Genomic DNA, 18,625 nt, shown 5'->3' with positions numbered 1-18,625 from the left:
GGAGGCTGGGGATCCCTGTGGAGACCTGGGCCTGGAGGGTGGGGCCCCCAGGTATAAACCTGGGTGGGAGTCTGGGACCCCCGTGCAGACCCGGGCTTGGAGACTGGGGATCTCTGTGGAGACCTGGGCCTGGAGACTGGGAACCCTGTGCAGATCTGGGCCTGGAGGCTGGGAGCCCCAGGTGCAGAGCCGGGCCGGAGGGTGGGGGCCCCAGGTGCAGAGCCGGGCGGAGGCCGGCCCAGGGTGCGGCCGTTCAGTGTGCAGCACTGCAGTCCACGTGTCCGGTGCATGTTCTCTGTCCCTACCCTGCCCTGCTGGCCACAGCCGAGATTATCACCGTGACAACTAGTTGCCTGTGCTTCCTGCTGCAGGCCGCGCAGACCGAGCCCTCCGGCCATGGGCGGTGCAGTGGTGGATGACAGCCCGACAGGAGTCCCGGCCCCTGACGGGGGCTGGGGCTGGGCCGTGCTCTTCGGTGGCTTTGTCATCACCGGCTTCTCCTACGCCTTCCCCAAGGCGGTCAGCGTCTTCTTCAAGGAGCTCATGAAGGAGTTTGAGATTGGCTACAGCGATGCGGCCTGGATCTCCTCCATCCTGCTGGCCATGCTCTACGGCACCGGTGAGGCCCCACAGGGGTCCCCTGTCCTAAGGGTCACCTGTCCCGCCTGTCTGAGGGGCCGCCACTGGGGTCACCTGTCCTGGGGGACCTGCTGCTGTGGTCAGTCTCCCGGGGGCCCCTGCTGAGGGGATGCCTGTCCTGGGGTCCCTGAGGAGTCACATGGGGTGAAAAGGCTGCAGGGGGCAGATCCTGGCATAGCGACGTGGGGACGCTGAGAGGGAAAGGGAGCCTGGCAGAAAGCTACCTGTTCTCCGTAGAGCCGAACTGGGCACACCAAGGTGGCTTGTACAGGTGGTGGCTGTATTTATACGCAGCGCCAAGGATGGGCCCGAAGGACAAGCTATTGTTCTGAGGGGGCTGCCCCACCCGTCCCCCAGAGAGCAGTACACAGACTGTTCTCTTGGCGCTTCACTGTGACCTGCAGCTGGCAATGTGGGGGGCTGACCGGTGGCGGGAACAGCCAGGCCGTGCCCAGTACGCACTGGAGCCACGTGCTGGCAGAGCGGCAAGTGGGACAGGCCGCGCAGCCTTGGGAAGGAAACGCTGCGAGACCACCCCCAGACTGGCTCTTCGACGGGCCAGCTGCATGGGGCGTGGCGTAGACGGGGGCGTGGTCAGAGCCCCCAGATGTGGGCGTGGGCATGGGCGTGGCCTGCCCTCAGCCCATCCCCTGCTCCCAGGTCCCCTGTGCAGCGTGTGCGTGAACCGCTTCGGCTGCCGGCCGGTGATGTTTGTGGGCGGCCTCTTCGCGTCCCTGGGCATGGTGGCCGCGTCCTTCTGCAGAAGCATCATAGAGGTCTACCTCACCACTGGGGTCATTACCGGTGAGTGGACCTGCCCGTGTGGTGACAGGGAGCCCTGCATGGGGAGCAAACTCCCTTCAGCTAGAGCAGACGCAGGGCCTTCTGGGGATGGGTGGTCTCTGGCTGCTTCTGCCTCTCCCTCGCTTCCAGGGAGCAGTGTCCCTGGGGTGCCAGTAGGCCCCTCACTTCCCTGGTGGTCAGGGGCTCTGCACACAGGCCCGGGTCCTCTCGGCGTCTCACCCGCAGCCTCTCCCCTCCAGGCCTCGGCCTGGCGCTCAATTTCCAGCCGTCACTCATCATGCTGAACCGCTACTTCGACAAGCGGCGCCCGCTGGCCAACGGGCTGGCGGCCGCGGGCAGCCCGGTGTTCCTGTGCGCCCTGTCCCCGCTGGGCCAGCTGCTGCAGGACCACTACGGGTGGCGCGGCGGCTTCCTCATCCTGGGTGGCCTGCTGCTCAACTGCTGCGTGTGCGCCGCGCTCATGAGGCCCCTGGAGCCGCCCCGGAAGGCGGGCGTCGAGGTGGCACCCCGCCGGCCGGCGCGGCGGCTGCTGGACTTCAGCGTCTTCCGGGACCGCGGCTTCGTCATCTACGCGCTGGCTGCCTCCATCATGGTGCTGGGGCTCTTCGTGCCGCCCGTGTTTGTGGTGAGCTACGCCAAGGACATGGGCACGCCTGACACGCAGGCCGCCTTCCTGCTCACGGTGCTGGGCTTCATCGACATCTTCGCGCGGCCCACCGCCGGCCTCATCACCGGGCTGCAGCGCGTGCGGCCCTACTCCGTCTACCTCTTCAGCTTCGCCATGTTCTTCAACGCCGTGGCCGACCTGGGGGGCTCCACGGCCACCAGCTACGGTGGCCTGGTGGTCTTCTGTATCTTCTTTGGCATCTCCTATGGCATGGTGGGCGCCCTGCAGTTCGAGGTGCTCATGGCCATCGTGGGCACCCAGAAGTTCTCCAGCGCCATCGGGCTGGTGCTGCTGCTGGAGGCCATGGCCGTGCTGATTGGGCCGCCCTCCGGGGGTGAGTGCCAGCCCATGGGGGGGTCACTGATGGGGGGTCACCCTCTGGGGGTTAGTGCCGGCCCATGGGGGGGTCACTGATGGGGGGGCCACCCTCTGGGGGTTAGTGCCAGCCCATGGGGGGGTCAGTGATGGGGGGGCCACCCGCTGGGGGTGACTGCCGGCCCATTGTGGGGGGTTACCGACGGGGGCCACCCTCCGAGGGTGAGTGGCAGCCTACCGGGTTGGGGGGCACCACACCACAGACCCATCAGACGCCTGGTCAGCGGGAGGGATTCACACCCCCTGGGCCGTTCTTGGTGCTGGGACTACCACACGGTGGGCAAAGACCCGGGCTGGCCCCTCCCACGCCCCATGCACGTCTCAGGGAAGCGCCGGCACCCACTGCCCCGTGAGGACGTACCTGGCCTGGTCACGGGGGTACCCTGATGCGGGGACCAGGAGCACGGGGCAAGTGCAGGCTCAGGCTGTGCTGGTGGTGTGGCTGGGGACAGAGGTGCCCAAGTCCTTCCCGTCAGACCCTCCCCATCTGGGGTCCCCACTTGACAGGGTGCCACATGACCTAAGCCCTGCCCAACACCTCTGGTGGCTTCGGGGGTCCCTTTGGGGCCCCTGACAGGAAAGCCCAGGAAGGACTCCATGGTGCCAGGGACCCCCCCAAACTTTCTCAGAGCCACTTCTGTTTTGACCGTCGGGGAGGAAGAGGCTGGGGAGAGGACAGGCGGGTGTGGCGGGTGTGGGTGGGGGACGGCAAATGGACGGCCCCGCCTGGATTTTCACAGCATAGAGAAAGCATTTCCTCCCTGTCAGCCCCAGGAGGGCAGAAATGGCCTTCCCCAAAACACAGACCTGAGGTGGGTGGGCGGGAGCCTCAAAGCCGAGACATCGACCACACGCAACAGGGGCTTTAGTGGGCAGTGCTGGGGCGGGGGCGGCCAGCGGGGCTGGGATGGCCCACAGTGACTCTGTCCCTTTGCAGGCAAGCTCCTGGACGCCACGCACGTCTACCAGTACGTGTTCATCCTGGCGGGGGCCGAGGTGCTCTGCGCCTCCCTCGTCCTGCTGCTGGGCAACTTTTTGTACAGGAAGACGGGGCCCGCGGAGACGCCCGCCAGCGAGGCGGCCACGGCCGGGGAGGAGCTCAAGCAGACCCCCGCAGACGGGCCGGTGGACGCCCGGGAAGTGGAGTGCTTCCTCAAGGGAGAGCCTGAGAAAAACGGGGAGGCCATCGCCAACCCCGAAACGAGCGTCTGAGGGGGCCGCGGCGGGGCAGGAGGAGGGAGGAGGCCCGGAGACTGTGAGGTTCGTATTTATTTCACACACAGGACTACTGGCGGGGCGGGCCAGCGGCGTGGCTGCCGGGTCGGCACCGATCGCTGTTTGGCGGGGGGAGGTGGCGGGGTTGGAAAGGCGTCATTCCACATCGGATCTGCGGTGGAGCCAAGCGTGGTTACAACCCTGTGCGCTGAGACCCAGCCTGACCACCGGCAGCCCGCCCTGCCCCCACCGAAGGACCCAGGACCCGTACTGCAAAGACAACATGACTTTAATGAGAGGCGGGGGCCGGGGACAGCTGGTGAAGGCGGGTGCTGCCGGCAGCCGATCCCCCCGTGTGTCTGGGCCTCCCAGCCTCTGCCCACCTGGTCCGAGGGTGCCGCCTGGGCACCGCCCTGCTCGGACTGGGGGCCCACGGGACATGGACCTTCCACTCTGGAGGGTTGGCAACACACCTGGGACAGGAGGAGAGGTCTCAGGACCCGCAGAACCTGGTGTGAGTGGAGGGACGGGGTGCTAATGAGCCCAGCCTGGTTTTGCTGAGAAAGCTGCTCGTCTGAGGGTGTCTCTACTGTGTCAGCCATGCCGGCTGTCGGTGTGTCTGTGGCGGAGGGGCTTCCCATGTGGCGCCAAGAAGGGGGACAGCCTGGGGGCCGCAGGGTGGGGACTCCCACCAGCCCGTGAGGGGGGCCTTGGACTCTGTAGGGAACTCAGGTGCTGTGCAGACACAGGGAGCAGTTCTGTTTAGCGGGGCTTGTGTGTACGTGATGTGTAAAAACTGCTTCTCCTGCCTTCGGTGCCTGGCCTCTGACTGGTCCCCGCTCCAGGCCACCCTGCTCCGGGCCTGCCCCACCTGACGCCACCCCAGCCCGCGTCCGCAATCCCGCCTTGCCCCAGGCATGCTGCACCCACCTGCCCTTGTGGCCAGCGGCGGCCTGCGTGGCGGGAGCCCGGCTGGAAGCCGCTGGGGCGCCTCAGTAGGTGGTGCGTCGCGGGCGCTGCGGACGGCAGCGGGCGCCCTGGCGGGCCACGTGCAGCCGGAGGGATGCCATCTCCCTGCTTCTCTGCAACGAAAAGCAAGCGAGAGCTCATGTCTTTGGTTTGGCACAGATGTCACGGTCTCTGGGGAGACTGTCCGTGCCTCAGCTCCACTCCTCGTGCCCTGGGGGCCCTGGTACCACTCACTGCCCTTCTGCAGGCCCCCCACCGGCCAGCTTGTCTCCCCACACACTTCCCACTCGAGGTCCTCACGTCTCCCTATCGTCTCTCTGCTGCAGGTGTGGATGGTGGGTGTCCCAGGAGAGCCCACGGACATCTGCTGACCTCAGCGATGAGGAGGGGTGCCAAACAGGGACCCAGGTCCCTGCAGGCCAGTCCCTGAGCAAAGCTAAGATGGAGCCGACTTCTCGGGTTCCAGAGGACCGACCCCATGCTACCCATGGGCCTTGTGGGCCTCTACAAGGGCCCATGAGCCTGGGAGGCAGACAGGAGTGAGAACAGGGGCATCACCCACGGAAACTGCCTGCCCCCAGACCCTGGGTGACTGCTCAGACCCCCTGCCTCTGCCCCTGGCCCAGGGTGTGCATGCCGGCTGGACCTGGCTGCACTCTGGCCCTCTCGGGGACAGCCCCTCCTGGCCGGGCAGGGCTGTGGGGAGAATGGGGGCAGGAGACTGGCCTCTGCTCTGGGGCCTGCTTCTGGAAGCTTCTATGAGCCAAATCATGGCCAACATTCCCCACATGCTTCTCCCCTTGTGGGGTTCCCGCAGCTCTATCTGGGCTACCCCCCCCCAATAAGGAGCGACACCAGGCAGGTGCTCCCTTAGCTCCTACTGCTTCACCCCTCCCCCAGCTCCTGTCACCACGGAGGATGAGGGTGGGGGGTTGGGGGGCAGAACATGAAGAATCTGGAAACATGATCCCCAAAGACATGCTCTGGGGGCACTGAGACGCTTCCAAGTGGTCAGGATACGGGGACGCACGGGGAGGGTCACCGCTACGCTCGGGCCAAGGCGCTGACCCACAGTCTGCCCAGGGGCTGTGCAGAGTCCCACGATGCCATGCAGCATGGGGGTATGGAGGCACAGCCACCCCCACCCCCACCCCACAGGAGCAACAGCTCCCGCCTCCCTGCTCCAGGAACCCGGGCCCCATCTGCCCCTCGGTCGGCTCTTCGTGGGTGAGGTCAAAGGTCTCAGGCACCACCAGACCAGTGTGGGCAGCACCCGGTGTCCACAGAGGCCTGGCCGTCTGCCAGTTTCTGGTTCCAAGGTAGCAAGGAAGGATACTTCCTGTCCTTGGGCACTTGTGCGGGAAGTGGCCATCAACTGCTTATCAACCCCAGCGCCGCCAGGGACGAAAGAGACTTTACGCTAAGCACCTGTAAGGGCCAGACACCCTTGCTGACGCAGACGCCCCTCTAAGTAGGTCAGGTCAGTGGAAGGACACCCTAGCCAGGCCCGCTCAGGCGGCTGCCCTCATCGTGACATCTGCAAAGTGCTGGCTGTGTGGGGAGATGGGGAGGCTGGCGGGCTGCCCGAGACACCTCGATGCCCTGCACCATGGAGTGCAGCCCATGGGACCAAGACACCCTGGCCTCTGGAGAGACCTGGGCGGAGTGGGGGGCGGAGATGTGGCAGAGCCTGCGGGCAAAGCCAGGGCCCCCACAAAGGGCCTGTGCCCGGGGGCCTGCAAGGACCACACACCTCTGCTCTGCATTCAAACCGCATCAAGGACCCATGCGGCTGGACTCGGGTCCGGAAAGGACCAGACCCTCTGCGTACAGCCCGTCAGCGCTCGAGGAGCCGAGGACGGGCCACTGCGCACCCGTTGAGCGAACCTGCCCTCTTGTGCTCGGTCTGCATAGGGACGTGCACAGCAGACAGCAACGTGGCGCAGGGGACCACTGTGGCCCGGGGGCCGAGGGGAGGCGCCTCATGGGGCTCCTGGGGGGGGGGGCGGGCACTATAGGAACCCCCAGGGCTCCAGTGGGGGAGGTGCTGGTGACAGGTTCTCTTTTGGGGTGAGGAGGCAACGTGTTGGGGGGGCAAGCTCTTGGAAGGAAGACAGCCGCGTGCGCCCCCTCCTGGCAGGAAATGAAAAGACAACAGGTGAGGGCTCCGAGGGGAAGAGGGACAGCAGGACCCTCGCCCTCTGTGACGGAGACCCAGGTTGGATTCCTGCCCGAGGCACCTCATGCGCAGCCACCACCCATCTGTCACTTGAGGCTTGAGTGTTGCTGTGACGCCGAACAGGTTTCAGCAGAGCTCCCAAACCAGACAGACCCGGAACAAAGGTCCAGGTCTACTTCTGAGAATCAGCCAATCAAAACCCTATGGGTCACAACTGCCCAACCCGCATGATCACGGGGACGGTGCAGAACTGGGCAGTGCTTCACACTGCTGTGCACGGGGTTACCACGCGTCAGGGCGGACACCACAGCAGCTGACGACAAGGGTTCTGGAAGGTGAGGAAGGTGCTCAGAACTTAACTCTTACTGCAAACTAGTTTGTTGTGAGTCTAAGCAAAGGCCTGGGGTGAGTGGTCGGCGTCTCATTCGCACCGAGAACTAGATTCCAAACGCTGCCTCCTCAGCCTCGGGCAGCGGGGAGGTGTGGAGACAGGGAGGAGAGCTGGCCCAAGAGGCAGGCCCCCCGACAGGCAGGCCTAGGGAACAAGGAAGGACCTAAGTACAAGGGCCTCTGAGTGGCCCTGGGGTCCCTGCTGCAAGCTGACCAGACGCCCAGGGCCAGAACGGCGGCTTGAGGACGGGCGGAGGAGACAAAATTGTTCGGGATGAGGCAAGGTGGTTGGGAAGGCAGACAACCCGAAACCCGAACAAACAAGATAGACTACCATGGATTTCCCTAACACACAGAATCGTGCAAGACAAGGGCCTCAGTGCTCCTGGACAGTTCCAGCAATTACCACGTGGGTTTGGAACAGGAAACTGACTGCTTACCCAGAACGGGCAGACGTCCAGAGGAAAGACTGGGTTCAGATGCACAGGCCCTGCCTGCAAAGCCCAGCCACAGGCGTGGACATGGGTGGCTCCACCCGCCAGCTTCCCCCTTAGGCCTGAGGCCCAGGACCACAGGGCACCCAGTCCAGCGAGGCCACGCAACACACACTACGTACGTTGAAAACTCCCAGACTGCAAAATGAAGACCAGGAAAGGGGCTAGGGAGAAATGTAGAAGCCATATGAATTTATTATTTACACAGTTGTTAAAGTACACAAATACAGTGGTGGTACAAATGCGCTGTCCAGACTCTGCACACAGCTGATACATTCCACCTGGGTTACAGTGTGCGTGGGGGGCAGAGCTGTTCACCCCGCAGCCTCAGGCAAAGGCCGCGAGGCGCCATGACATGGGAACTGTGGCACGCAGAGCGCCCGCTGAGGCCGGAAGGGAACAGCCTCAGTCCAAAGAAGGCGCTCCCTCTGTAAACACTGCCCCACCCCCACCCCCGGTGCTTCGGGAGTGACAGATCACTGACCATTCAGAACGAAGCGGCCCCGGTAAGGTCAGCCACGCCTGCAACATCCACCAACAGTGACGGTGGGCTGGCCCAGTGCTCCTGGGCCAAGAAACATTGGGGTATGGAAGGAGAAGGGGGTACCCTGGGTCCTAGCTTCCAAGAAGCAGTCAAACACAGGAGTAGCAGGAGCACGTGCCGCCCAGCTCGTCCACGCTCCTCCTCTGGCGACACAGCACTTGACCTGTGGTGTCAGGGCTGTTCCTGTGCGGTCCAGGGATACCCGCCACATGGCACACGCTCCCACATGCTCTGTGATGCGTCTGGGTTCGTCGTCTGCTTCTTGGCACCCTGGCGTGGAATCCCCCTTGCCTCACCACCTTGCTGGGCACCCTTGGGCACGCAAGACCACACGCCTTCCTACTAAGCTCACAAGTCTTAACAGATTAACGGTGGCTGCACATACAGTCTGTTCAGAAAATTTCCCAAATTGAAATTCAAAGGCATTTAGGCAACAAACATCCCCCAATCACATACACGACCCCGACACGACCCGACAGCTCTTGACGAACAGTCCTCTCCCTGGAAACCAGAAACGCACCCGACTCAGCCGGGCGCCCAACATCCTCCACATCCGCGTCCGCAGTGTTCTTGGCATCCTCGTCCTCCTCTGGGGCAGGGCTGCGTGTGGCCTGGAAACACCGCAGCGCTGTCCTTCTCTGCAGCAGCCTGCACCTTCTCACTGGAGAGCAATCCAAAGCTGCTGTGGGAACGTCCATTCTGACGGGGGACAGAGGGCGAGGACACCCAAACCAGGCTAATGGGCCACAAGACACCAGTCCACGACACACAGACGACCTGTACGCAGGGGCGCACGACCTGTACGCAGGGGCGCACGACCTGTACGCAGATGCACACGTGACAGAACTCTGGTGAGATACCCCTCTCTACAGTGGACCACACAGCACAGCATGACAGGACAGCAGACGGACGGACACAGACCACTGGAGCCTGGGGACTCTCCTGCCTGACCACCTCACACACAACGCCAGCCAGCAACTTTGTTTTCGGATTCTTCAACATCAACATCTTTGTGAGACCGCAAAAACAAACAGAAAACAATAAAAAGGTAGGTTTCTTTACACAGATTTAAGCCAATAATTTTTAGCAAAATGATACAAAACTGTCTTAATCAACAGAAAAGTCGGTAGTTACAGCAGCCTCGCAGGGAGCGCGGGCCACCACGGAGGCGGAGGGCAAGGTTTGCGGTGGGCTGAGTCTCTGCCAGGGCTCGCGGCACACGCGCTCCTCCCAGCGGTGACCAAGCTCACGTGTGGGCCGTGGCCCCTGGCGCTGGCAGCACGTGGCATCTGTCCATCTAGTATGTGTGTGTCCCATGCGCGTCGCTGGGTGAGTGGCCTGGAGAGCTCCGGTGTCAACATTCCTGCTCTAGGTCGGGGCGCGTCACTAGGAAGCCATTGGTACAGAGTTGATCAGCCATGCACGTCTGCCCTTCGCGGCACAGAGCGGTTCACCGGTGCACGGCAGACTGAAGACCGCTGGACGCCACCCGACCGGGAATCTGTCGGAGCCAAAGCACAGAGAGCGTCAGCGTGGGGCCGGGCCGCGCTGCCAGTGCCCGGTACACACACTGCAGACAGCCCTGGGGACGTGCTCGCCCGCTCGGAACGCTCCGCCCCACGGCCTGGACGCTGCTTGGAGATATGGGCAGAAGACCAGGAGAGGAGGCAGCATGCGAATGGGAGATGCAGTGGCCACGGGCGGGATCTTGAGGAGAAGCCACGTGCACCACATCCCCCAGGAAGTGACTGGTGTCTGGAGATGAGCACAGGCCCGTCAGCACCGCGACACCCCAGGGGCGCAGTGAGGGAGCTCAAGACCCCTGACTGATCAGGTGAAGCCGCAGCAGGCCGAAAGCCGCTAAAACCAACCAAAGCCGCAAGTACTCCGCTGGGAGGGTGCAGAGTGCACGTGGTGCCAAGGGCGGCAGCAGCGAGGACGCCATGCACCACGGGAGCGCAGGGCAGGGGGCCAGCTGACACAGACAACATCTGCATGTACGAGACAGCCGGGCAGAGAGCGTGAGTTTGAGAAGAAAAACTAAACGGGGGAACAGAAATAACGGAGAAGAGAGACAACTGAACGAGGCAGGTGGACAGACTGCAGGCGCCTCTGAGCGCAACCCCACACCAAGCGGCGCCACGCAGCCTAGCAGGAGAACACTCCCAGGCTCAGGCCCCAGAGCCCAGGTGTCTCCAGCTCTGGAGCCACAGGAGCAGTCGGGGAGACAGCGGGGGTCCCTGCTGCAGAGGCAGCTCCTCTGGCACTCGGGGAGCCCCCTTGGAGCAGCCTGGCCCTGCCTGGGAGGCCTCGGGGTCACCACACAGGGACCCACGAGGACAGACTAGCAGAGGCCTCACACGGCCTTGGCACCTGGCATGCAAGCCCGGCCTGCCGGGAGACTCACGGGCGGGCGGCCTTACTGTCCACCCAGACTGGCCCGGACACCAACACACTCACCCAGTGCTGCCTTCCACGGAGACGAGCAGCTACTTGCCATGGTGTTCGAAAGGAATGCTATTCTGAGGTGGGGAAAAGACAGCTGTTGGTAAGTGGCCGCTGGCTCGTGAGGTCCGGCCCCTGACCGCCTAGTCAGCCTGTTTCCAAAGGCGCCTCCTCTCCCGGTCCGCAGACCCCACTGATGGCAGAGGGGACCCCAGGACCCACAGGGACATTTCCCTGCCCAGGGGTTGTCTTCCGGCCTGCCTGCCCCGACCTCGCAGCTCTCGCCGGCGTCTCTCCTGCCCGCGTGGCCCTCTCCTTAGAGCAGCCGCTGCCCCTTTCCAGACTAATCTATCAAAAAAGCAACGGGGAGCAGGACGGGACCCCCACCTTTCCTCACATACGACCCCTGCTGGGTGGCGGGGCTAGGCAGCCTGCTGGGCAGGCTCCACGAGGACCAAGGCAGGGAGGGCCGGGACCCGCGACAGCTCTGAAAGCAGCGTCTACCGCCTGAGCCAGGCCACACGGCCCAGAGACAGAGCCTCACTGACGCGCGGACAGGGCTGGAGTGTGCTTTGCGGGCAGCACTGGCTGAGCAGGCTCTTCATCTCGAGAAACCCGAAGACCACACAGGAGGTACCAGCCGCAGAGGCCAGACTCACGCTCACGGGGACCTGGCCTCCCGTGGAGTCGGGTCTGAGCCAGCTGCCATGACGGGCGAGGGACACTAGTCTCATGGCCCGCCTCCACCCAGCTCTCACACTCGGGGCATCTGACTGCACGAAAAACCAGTGTCCCCACGAGGCCAGGTGATACTCCACTGACGCCCGTCAGATGCTGGTGGGTGGGGCCCGGGCCCGCGGCCCTGCTCCTCGGCATGTGAACCCACGGGAACCCACGAGCAGAAAGCGCCAAGGCGGCGGCTCTGAGGCCAGAACGCTCAGCCCAGCCGCGCCCCACCCACACCCGCGCCCCAGCTGCCCCTAACGATCGCCCCGCACTGCAACTTTAACTCTTGGCTTTTTTGGGTGTGGATGGAGTCTACATGCAGCACAAGCTGGGGGAGCCCTTGCCTGGGCCAAGGGTCACAAGACAGCTGGTCCAGGGGGAGCCTCCTGTGCCCCTCAATTCAAACCGTGGCCAAGAACCACAGTATCAGGAGCACAGCTGGGACGGTGTCAGTGCCGTGTCCCTGGGCAGAAGAGCAGCCCAGAGCCCAAGGGGCAGGTCTGCGTGGACTACGTGGCTGCCCTGAGGGAAACCACCCCCGCCCTGAAGGTGAACCCAGAGGAGCCTGGTAGGTACAGGACGAAATGTGCTGGAGGCACTAGGTGGCTGCACTCTGGGTGCGATGAGGGCAGAGGGGCCTAGGTGACATGGCAAGTTAACATGCTTCCTTTGGAGCAAAAATGCCACCGATCAAATCCCCTTGGGAAGGCTCCCTAATGCGAAAGCCAGTTACTGCTCTTGATATTGGGGTGGGGGGACACAAGAAAACAAAGAAAGGACTAATTCCTACACACCCATGCGCATCAGCTCAAGGAAGACTTTCTGGAGGAGGAGAACCCAGCCTCCCTCTGCCTCCAGGCAGACCAGGCAGCAGAGGCCTCAGCCCCACCCTGAACTCCTTTGTTTACCACAAAGCTCCCAGATCCACCAGACACTCCTGCATCCATGCCAACTGGGGAGGGGGACCTGGTGTCTCCAGGGCTGGGGGAGTGGCACGTGGGCCCCTGCCAAGTGCGGGAGGTGAGCTCCCCGAGCCAGGTTTGCTCCTGGCTGCGCTGACTCCTGGATCCCAGATCCAAGGGAAGAGAACCACTCGGCCATTTCTATCCTAAGGTAGAGGGGCGAGGGCGGGGGGCGGGGGGGGGAGAGGGTCCCTTTCAAGGAGTATCTCAAAACGGGTCGAAATCTCATTGAACTGCTAAACCCTTCAACCCCACAATTCAAATCAGATCAACAACTGTTCCCTCAAACTATGTGCCTCTTCAGTCTCTTGGGAAGAAAGAGATACTATAAACACAGCCCATTTATAGTACAAGTGTTAGCAAATCAGACATTTTTAGCTCAAGTGTTCATTTTGTTTGATTAACAGAAAGATGGTCAGAGCACTGCTCTGGCACAGCAGCGCCCGCTGCAGGGAGACAGGTGCCCGCAGTTCCAGCGGCCAGGCCGGATCTGGAGGCCCGGGCTCACTAACCACCAACCCACCTCCTGACAGGCTGTTCTGGAAGCCAGCAGCACCACAGGAGGCCCCGGCTCTAACATGTAAACCAAAGAAAGATGAGGGGGTGCCCACGAGAGTCCACCGGGCTCCTGATTCCCTCCTGGCCTGTGGGAGACCCAGACCTTGACGGACCCGACGGGCAGACTGAGAGCTGAACAGACCTAACGTCTGCTGAAGTGGGGTGTCAGAGGATGCACGAGAAGAGTGAGGACAAGCGAGAGCAGGGGACACGAGCAGAGGCACGCGGTTAGGAGCGAGCGGAGCACGGCCTGCGGCAGGCGCTTTCCCAGGGAGCCTGTCCGTCACAGAGGAAATCAGAACACAAAGCACGAGCCCTCAGTGCGTGGCTAGCTGCCAGGACAGGCCCACCCCGAGCCGGCGACCTCGGGGCTGGGACCCTGAGGGGGACACCAGGCTGCTCACCTGGAACCCCTCCCCGCTCCACGGGGGCCTTGTGGGCTCAGTGTGCTCTGGCCGAGCAACATGAGGACAAGTCCTCAGAAGTACAAGGTGCCTGTGACGCCGCAGCGTCAACCATAGACAGGAGGTGGCACACAGCCCTGGGGCCAGGAAAGTGTCCTAGGGGCCAGGGGTCGAGCACCCTGTGCCCTGCTCAGAGCTGGGGGACCTGTCCCCCAAGGCCAAGCTTGTCTGTCTCTGAGGTGCTCTGAAGGTTAAGATCACTAAGATAGGGGAAGGAAGGTGGAGGGAGGGAGGGAAGAACCCGCTCTGCTGTGGGATGGCCCAGCCCAGCCCCGAGCAGCCAGCACCCCGGGCCCCACGGGTGCAGGGGACACGCTGGATGCCAAGAATCGCACCTGTGAGGTGGACATGCGCGAGGTATCTTGCCGGCCTGTGAGATCAGACGAAGAGACGTTGACAGGGGCACCGCGGTGCAGCCGCATACTCACTTTCCGCTCTCTCTCCATGCCGGAGACGGGCCGCGGAGAGGTGTTCGCTGAGGGAGAGAGAGCAGGCCTGTGAGGCCCCCCGCCCCGCCTCCCCCGGCACAATGGGTCTCTGGGGCCTTTGGAAAGGGGTACATCAGGCTCTGCCCCAAGGCTACACAACATCTCGACTTGCTCTGGACACCACAGTAGACCAGGACAGAGGATGGCACCGGGGAACACTGCACACAGCCCCCGGGTAACAGAGGGCACTGAGGCTCACGGGTGGCGGGGGTCACCCGGGTAATGAGAGATGAAATCAGTCCCAGAAATTGACTCTCCTAAGAAACAGCCTTGGCCAGGACCCGAGAGGAAGAGACACAGCACACCCACCCAGAGCTCTGCAGGGGCCCCGTATGCAGACAGGAGGGAAGAACCCCCCAGGATCACCCCCAGACCGATCCTGAAAGGTAGCACGGGAACCAATCCTGACTGTCTGACACTCACCAGTGTGTGAGGTAGGGGTGAGGGGCGTGGGGGGAGCCACTTCCTGCGTCCCCCTCAGGCGGCCTGAGGCCGTGGAGGGGAGGCCCCGGGTAGCTGGATTCCGAGAGTGTCTCAGCCGCTCCTCTCGGTCCCGGCGTTCCCGCTCGGCATCGTCGGCAGCCCGGCTGGCACCCTAAGAGAAGGGAGGGTGAGGCCAGGACGGAACGGTTTTGGTGGCAGCTCGAGAAAACATCAGGGGCCCCGAGGACAAGCCTGCCCGTTAGGCCACTACGGAGAGACAGCCCGCCAGGGGAGGGGGCCTCACACCAGACACAGGCACGGCCTCGTCTCACGAAACCTGGACGGGGCCGAAGCAAGGCCCCAGGGCGGGAACCTCAGCCCCCGTTCCTCCCCTGACACCAGCGAGCAAACACCTCCATCCCTGGGGCTGAAGTTCTGATCCGGAACCTTCACCTACTGATGAGATGTGTGCAGAAAGGGAGAGGCGGGACAGGAAATGGTCTGAGGCCAGCCATGGGCCTGAACTGGCCAGTGTCGGCAAGAAGCAGGGCCGAGCCCGGGGCTGTGGGGCATGGGGCTGAGGGCAACGTCAGCAACACAGCACACGAGACCACAGAGAGGGAGGGTGGCTGGGCACGTGCTGGAGGCCGGGCGTTTAACTAGGTTTGCCCCCCGCCGAGCACGCATATTCACTAACAAAACCACATGCACGAGGCCTTTCATCTAAAGCAGGAAAACTAAGGTACCAATCTTACTGAAGGATAAGTTCTAACTGCCAGCCCCATAAAGCAGGGATCTGCAAACTATGGCCCACAGGCCAAATCCTGCCTGCTACCCGCTACCTCGTTTACGGGTCATCTACGGCTGCTTTTACGCTACAAGAGCAAAATTAAGAGCTGCGACACAGCCTTTGGCCCTTTACAGGAAAGGCTGGCCCACAGCTACTGACAGGGCAGGTGATGCTGGAGTAACAACCCAGCAGCGGCTCGGAAGGACAGCCCACCCAAGCAACCAGGCTCCCGGTGAGATCTGAGGCACCACCAGGGCCACCCTCTGAATGCTCTTAAACGGGGGACTGACTCCTGCTGGTCTGCGCCTTCTCCTGACGACACAGGGTTCCTGCCCAAGCCAGGGAGGAACTGGGGAGCCGACAGCCCCCCCCGCCGGCCCGTCTGCACCCCTGGACACGTCCTCCCAGTGCCTGGGCCCCCTGTGCGCCCCCTGCCGGGCGTCTGATAAGGATTCCTGCTATGCGTCCTGTGAAAAGGAGGCTCTACGCCTCAGGCAGTAATCTCCCCACCCTGGAAAGGTTCCAATTTCTGTTTCAAGCTGATAACTAAACAGAACGTGTCTTTAATGACAGAGGAAATGAAAGTTCCACAAAAGTGTCAATTCTGGCAACAGGGCCCGAACATTGATCAATCCCGCTCACACAACAGCCCAGCCACAGGCTGCCTGCTGGGGAGAAAACAACGGAGACCCCCGGCCACCCCCACCCGCGGCATACGCAAGCGTGTGCACAGAACCAGCACACACGTTGTGGGGACGGGAACTCAAACACAGACCAGCCGAGACCACAGGGCAAAAGCGCAGCAGACGGCTTCAGAGCCAGACAGCCACCACAGTGCCCCCACCCCAGGCAGCTCGCTCTGCACAGTCACAACGCTGCCCCCGGGCCCCCCGACCCCGAGTCCTTTGGGTTAGCGAGGGGGAAGGCCGAGGCCAGGGGAGGCCTTCTGGCCCCATCTCAGCCCTCCTTCAGAACAGTGACGTTTCCGCCCATACAACAGGCAGGCACAACGCCGGAAACCCCACAGGCGGTCCAAGTGTGACGCTCTCGGGGTTCATCACTAAAGACTAGCAATAGTGAGGGCCCAGCTCTGGCGGACACGAACTGAGGGGCTCGCTGTCCACACCCCGATGGTGCCTGCTCCTCGGCCCCCAACGCCAGGGGCACCCTGGCCTTGCCACCAAGCAAAGACGCCTGCTGCAGTGAACCGAGCCACATGCCACTGCTCCACTGAGACCCGGCACGGATCACGGCGCCCACACCTACGGGCGGCCCGTCAGACGCTCAGGAGCGGGCGAGTCGGGAGTGCCACTTACAAACTTGAGCATGTTCCAGTCAAACACGTAGTCGTAGGAGAAACCCTGGCGATGGAACAGGTTCCGGAAGAGCTGTCTCAGGTACGAGTAGTCAGGCTTGTCATCGAAACGCAAGGAGCGGCAGAAGTTCAGGTACGTGGCAAACTCAGCTGCAGAACAAGACACTGGACCCTAACCAGCTGTAGCCGGAGGTGGGCGCCCGAACGGTGCCCGTCGGGCTTCCCGTTCACCTTCCCGTGCTACAGAGCCTTGGGGCGGGAGACGGACGCCGTCTCAGGGCCAGCCAATGCTTAAGCAGCCAGCCCTCAGGCAGGCGTGCGAAATCGCCCCCACAAAGCAGCCAAGCCTTACCCAGGGCGCTGAGCCCGGGGCAACCCAAGAACAGAGGATGCGCACTCAGTTTTGGCTCTAGAAGCGGGCAAGGGATAAAGCTGCCGGCAGGTAAAGGACGGCCAGAGCCACCTGCCAGCGTCACCTCCCAACTACTCAGAGGTCGAGGGAGAGAGGCGGGTCGGTCTGAGGCTGGCCCGGGGGTTCGTCTCCCACTGCCAGGGGTGCCAGCCCCTGGGCTCCTGGTGAGAGCGGAGGCTGCTGGCTCGGTACCCGGCACCCCACCTGCCTTCTGGAGAAGGCGGCTGTGACGGGGGTCCCTCTGACAGAAGGTGCAGAGCAAAGCTGTGTGGTATACTGAGCACAGGGAGCCCAGGCCCCGGTCACTTCTGGTGGCAGGACAGGTCGCAAAAAGACTTACAAGGGTAGCCTTTACACAACACCTCAATGGGAGTGGACATTTTCTTCTCACTAATTCTCTCATATTTCTGTCTCTTGGTAGCAGCCTTCAGCCCCTGCCAGGGGAGAGAGCCCAGGTTGAAGTACATCAGGACATAGCCCAGGGACTCCAAGTCATCTCGTCGAGATTGTTCTGAAAAGGAAAAGGAGAGGAACCGTGAAGGATGGCCCCACGCACCAGTGGAGACCACACGGGCGTGAGAATGAGACCCAGCAAACACTTTGCTACAAAAGTGTGATGGCAGCTTCGAGACCCACAGGCTGCACAGAGCAGGCGTCTTGCGGGCCCCGGCCGAGATGGATGCCCCAGAGGACCCCAGCCAGTGACAGGGCGTGGCTGCTGCCCCCCACCCCAGCTCACCGATTCCAAGATGGGTGTTGATAGAGGCATATCGAGCGGTCCCAGTGAGGTTTTTGTTCTCACGATAGGGGATGTGCTGGTGGGTCCTGGCGTCGCGGTACTTCTTGGCCAGCCCGAAGTCTATGATGTAGACCAGGTTCCCCTTCTTGCCGAGTCCCATGAGAAAGTTATCTGGCTTCACGTCTCGGTGGATGAAGTTCTTCGAATGAATATACTCAATACGACTAATCTACAGGTAGGTAAAGGAGGAAAGGTGAGAGACTAAACCCCAAAGCAGCGAACCTTGCACAAGGAAACTGGTAGACAAAGCACTAGGCCTGTAATCCACACTCTGCACCCCACGGCCAGGAACAGAGCAACCTAACACTGGACCGACCAAAAGACGTCTTCTATAGCAGCCTTCAGCCCCCTGGACAGGCTGCGGGGTGGACAGACAGCAGGACACCTGACAACGGTCTGTACTAACTGTACTACTCACACCGAGCACAAGAATTCTCTAGGAAACGTCACAAAAGTCCTGTTAGAAATCAAACTTGTATTCCTGCGACAACCAGGAGGCCCTACAATTTGAATGTACTAGGCCGATGTTGTGAGGGTGGGTCTTCAAACCAAATCAAACGTGTATCTTGCTGCCAAAACTTAATTTCCATTTTCTCCCCAGGCATTAATAGGCATGATAATGAAGAGAAAAACAACTGAATAATTTATCAAACCAAAAAATATTGACTGAGCACCTGCACTGCTTGGTCACGTTAACTGGGCCGCTGGGTCACAATGACCAGAGCATCCAGTCCCACTGATTGAACTGCCTGGTCACACTGACAGGGCCGACTCATCACACTGACTGAGCCATCCGGTCCCGCTGACTGAACCGTCCGGTCCCACTGACTGAGCCGCCCCGTAACATCGACTGAACCGCCCCATCGCACTGACTGAGCCGCCCCGTCGCACTGAGCCGCCCGGTAACACTGACTGAACCGCCCCGTCGCACTGACGGGGCTGCCCCGTAACACTGACTGAACCGCCC

General features: G+C 62.3%; 3 protein-coding genes across 6 annotated transcripts in view; 1 reads left to right on the top strand and 2 right to left on the bottom strand.

The window, feature by feature from the left end:
- CCDC57 (coiled-coil domain containing 57) overlaps nucleotides 1–4,999 on the bottom strand; it is a 95,407-nt gene extending 90,408 nt beyond the window's left edge. Inside the window, exon 1 of the mRNA XM_023729185.1 lies at nucleotides 4,631–4,999. The gene's annotated coding sequence lies outside the window, so the exon portion shown is untranslated. The remainder of the gene's footprint in view (nucleotides 1–4,630) is intronic.
- The window catches only part of SLC16A3 (solute carrier family 16 member 3), a 15,482-nt gene extending 10,359 nt beyond the window's left edge, over nucleotides 1–5,123 (top strand). For 3 of the 4 annotated variants that reach the window (XM_023729191.1, XM_023729192.1, XM_023729193.1), the window contains 4 exons: nucleotides 372–619; nucleotides 1,300–1,443; nucleotides 1,683–2,444; nucleotides 3,423–4,500. In XM_023729191.1, coding sequence (XP_023584959.1) covers nucleotides 397–619; nucleotides 1,300–1,443; nucleotides 1,683–2,444; nucleotides 3,423–3,697 — 1,404 coding nt within the window. In that variant the 5' untranslated portion in view covers nucleotides 372–396 and the 3' untranslated portion in view covers nucleotides 3,698–4,500. Of the gene's footprint in view, nucleotides 1–371; nucleotides 620–1,299; nucleotides 1,444–1,682; nucleotides 2,445–3,422; nucleotides 4,501–4,995 lie in introns of those variants that run through there. The other variant, XM_004374074.2, reaches the window with a different exon arrangement.
- A 1,618-nt stretch (nucleotides 5,124–6,741) lies between these two features.
- The window catches only part of CSNK1D (casein kinase 1 delta), a 33,397-nt gene continuing 21,513 nt past the window's right edge, over nucleotides 6,742–18,625 (bottom strand). The window contains exons 4-9 of the mRNA XM_023729181.1: nucleotides 17,599–17,827; nucleotides 17,200–17,370; nucleotides 16,449–16,597; nucleotides 14,343–14,514; nucleotides 13,767–13,906; nucleotides 6,742–9,777 (exon numbers count right to left, since the gene is read on the bottom strand). Coding sequence (XP_023584949.1) covers nucleotides 9,727–9,777; nucleotides 13,767–13,906; nucleotides 14,343–14,514; nucleotides 16,449–16,597; nucleotides 17,200–17,370; nucleotides 17,599–17,758 — 843 coding nt within the window. The 5' untranslated portion in view covers nucleotides 17,759–17,827 and the 3' untranslated portion in view covers nucleotides 6,742–9,726. The remainder of the gene's footprint in view (nucleotides 9,778–13,766; nucleotides 13,907–14,342; nucleotides 14,515–16,448; nucleotides 16,598–17,199; nucleotides 17,371–17,598; nucleotides 17,828–18,625) is intronic.

Source organism: Trichechus manatus, unplaced genomic scaffold (assembly GCF_000243295.1).
Source record: "Trichechus manatus latirostris isolate Lorelei unplaced genomic scaffold, TriManLat1.0 scaffold00028, whole genome shotgun sequence".
Taxonomy (NCBI): Eukaryota; Metazoa; Chordata; class Mammalia; order Sirenia; family Trichechidae; genus Trichechus; species Trichechus manatus.
The sequence above is the reverse complement of the archived record's forward strand: the minus strand, read 5'-3'. Positions and strand labels throughout refer to the sequence as shown.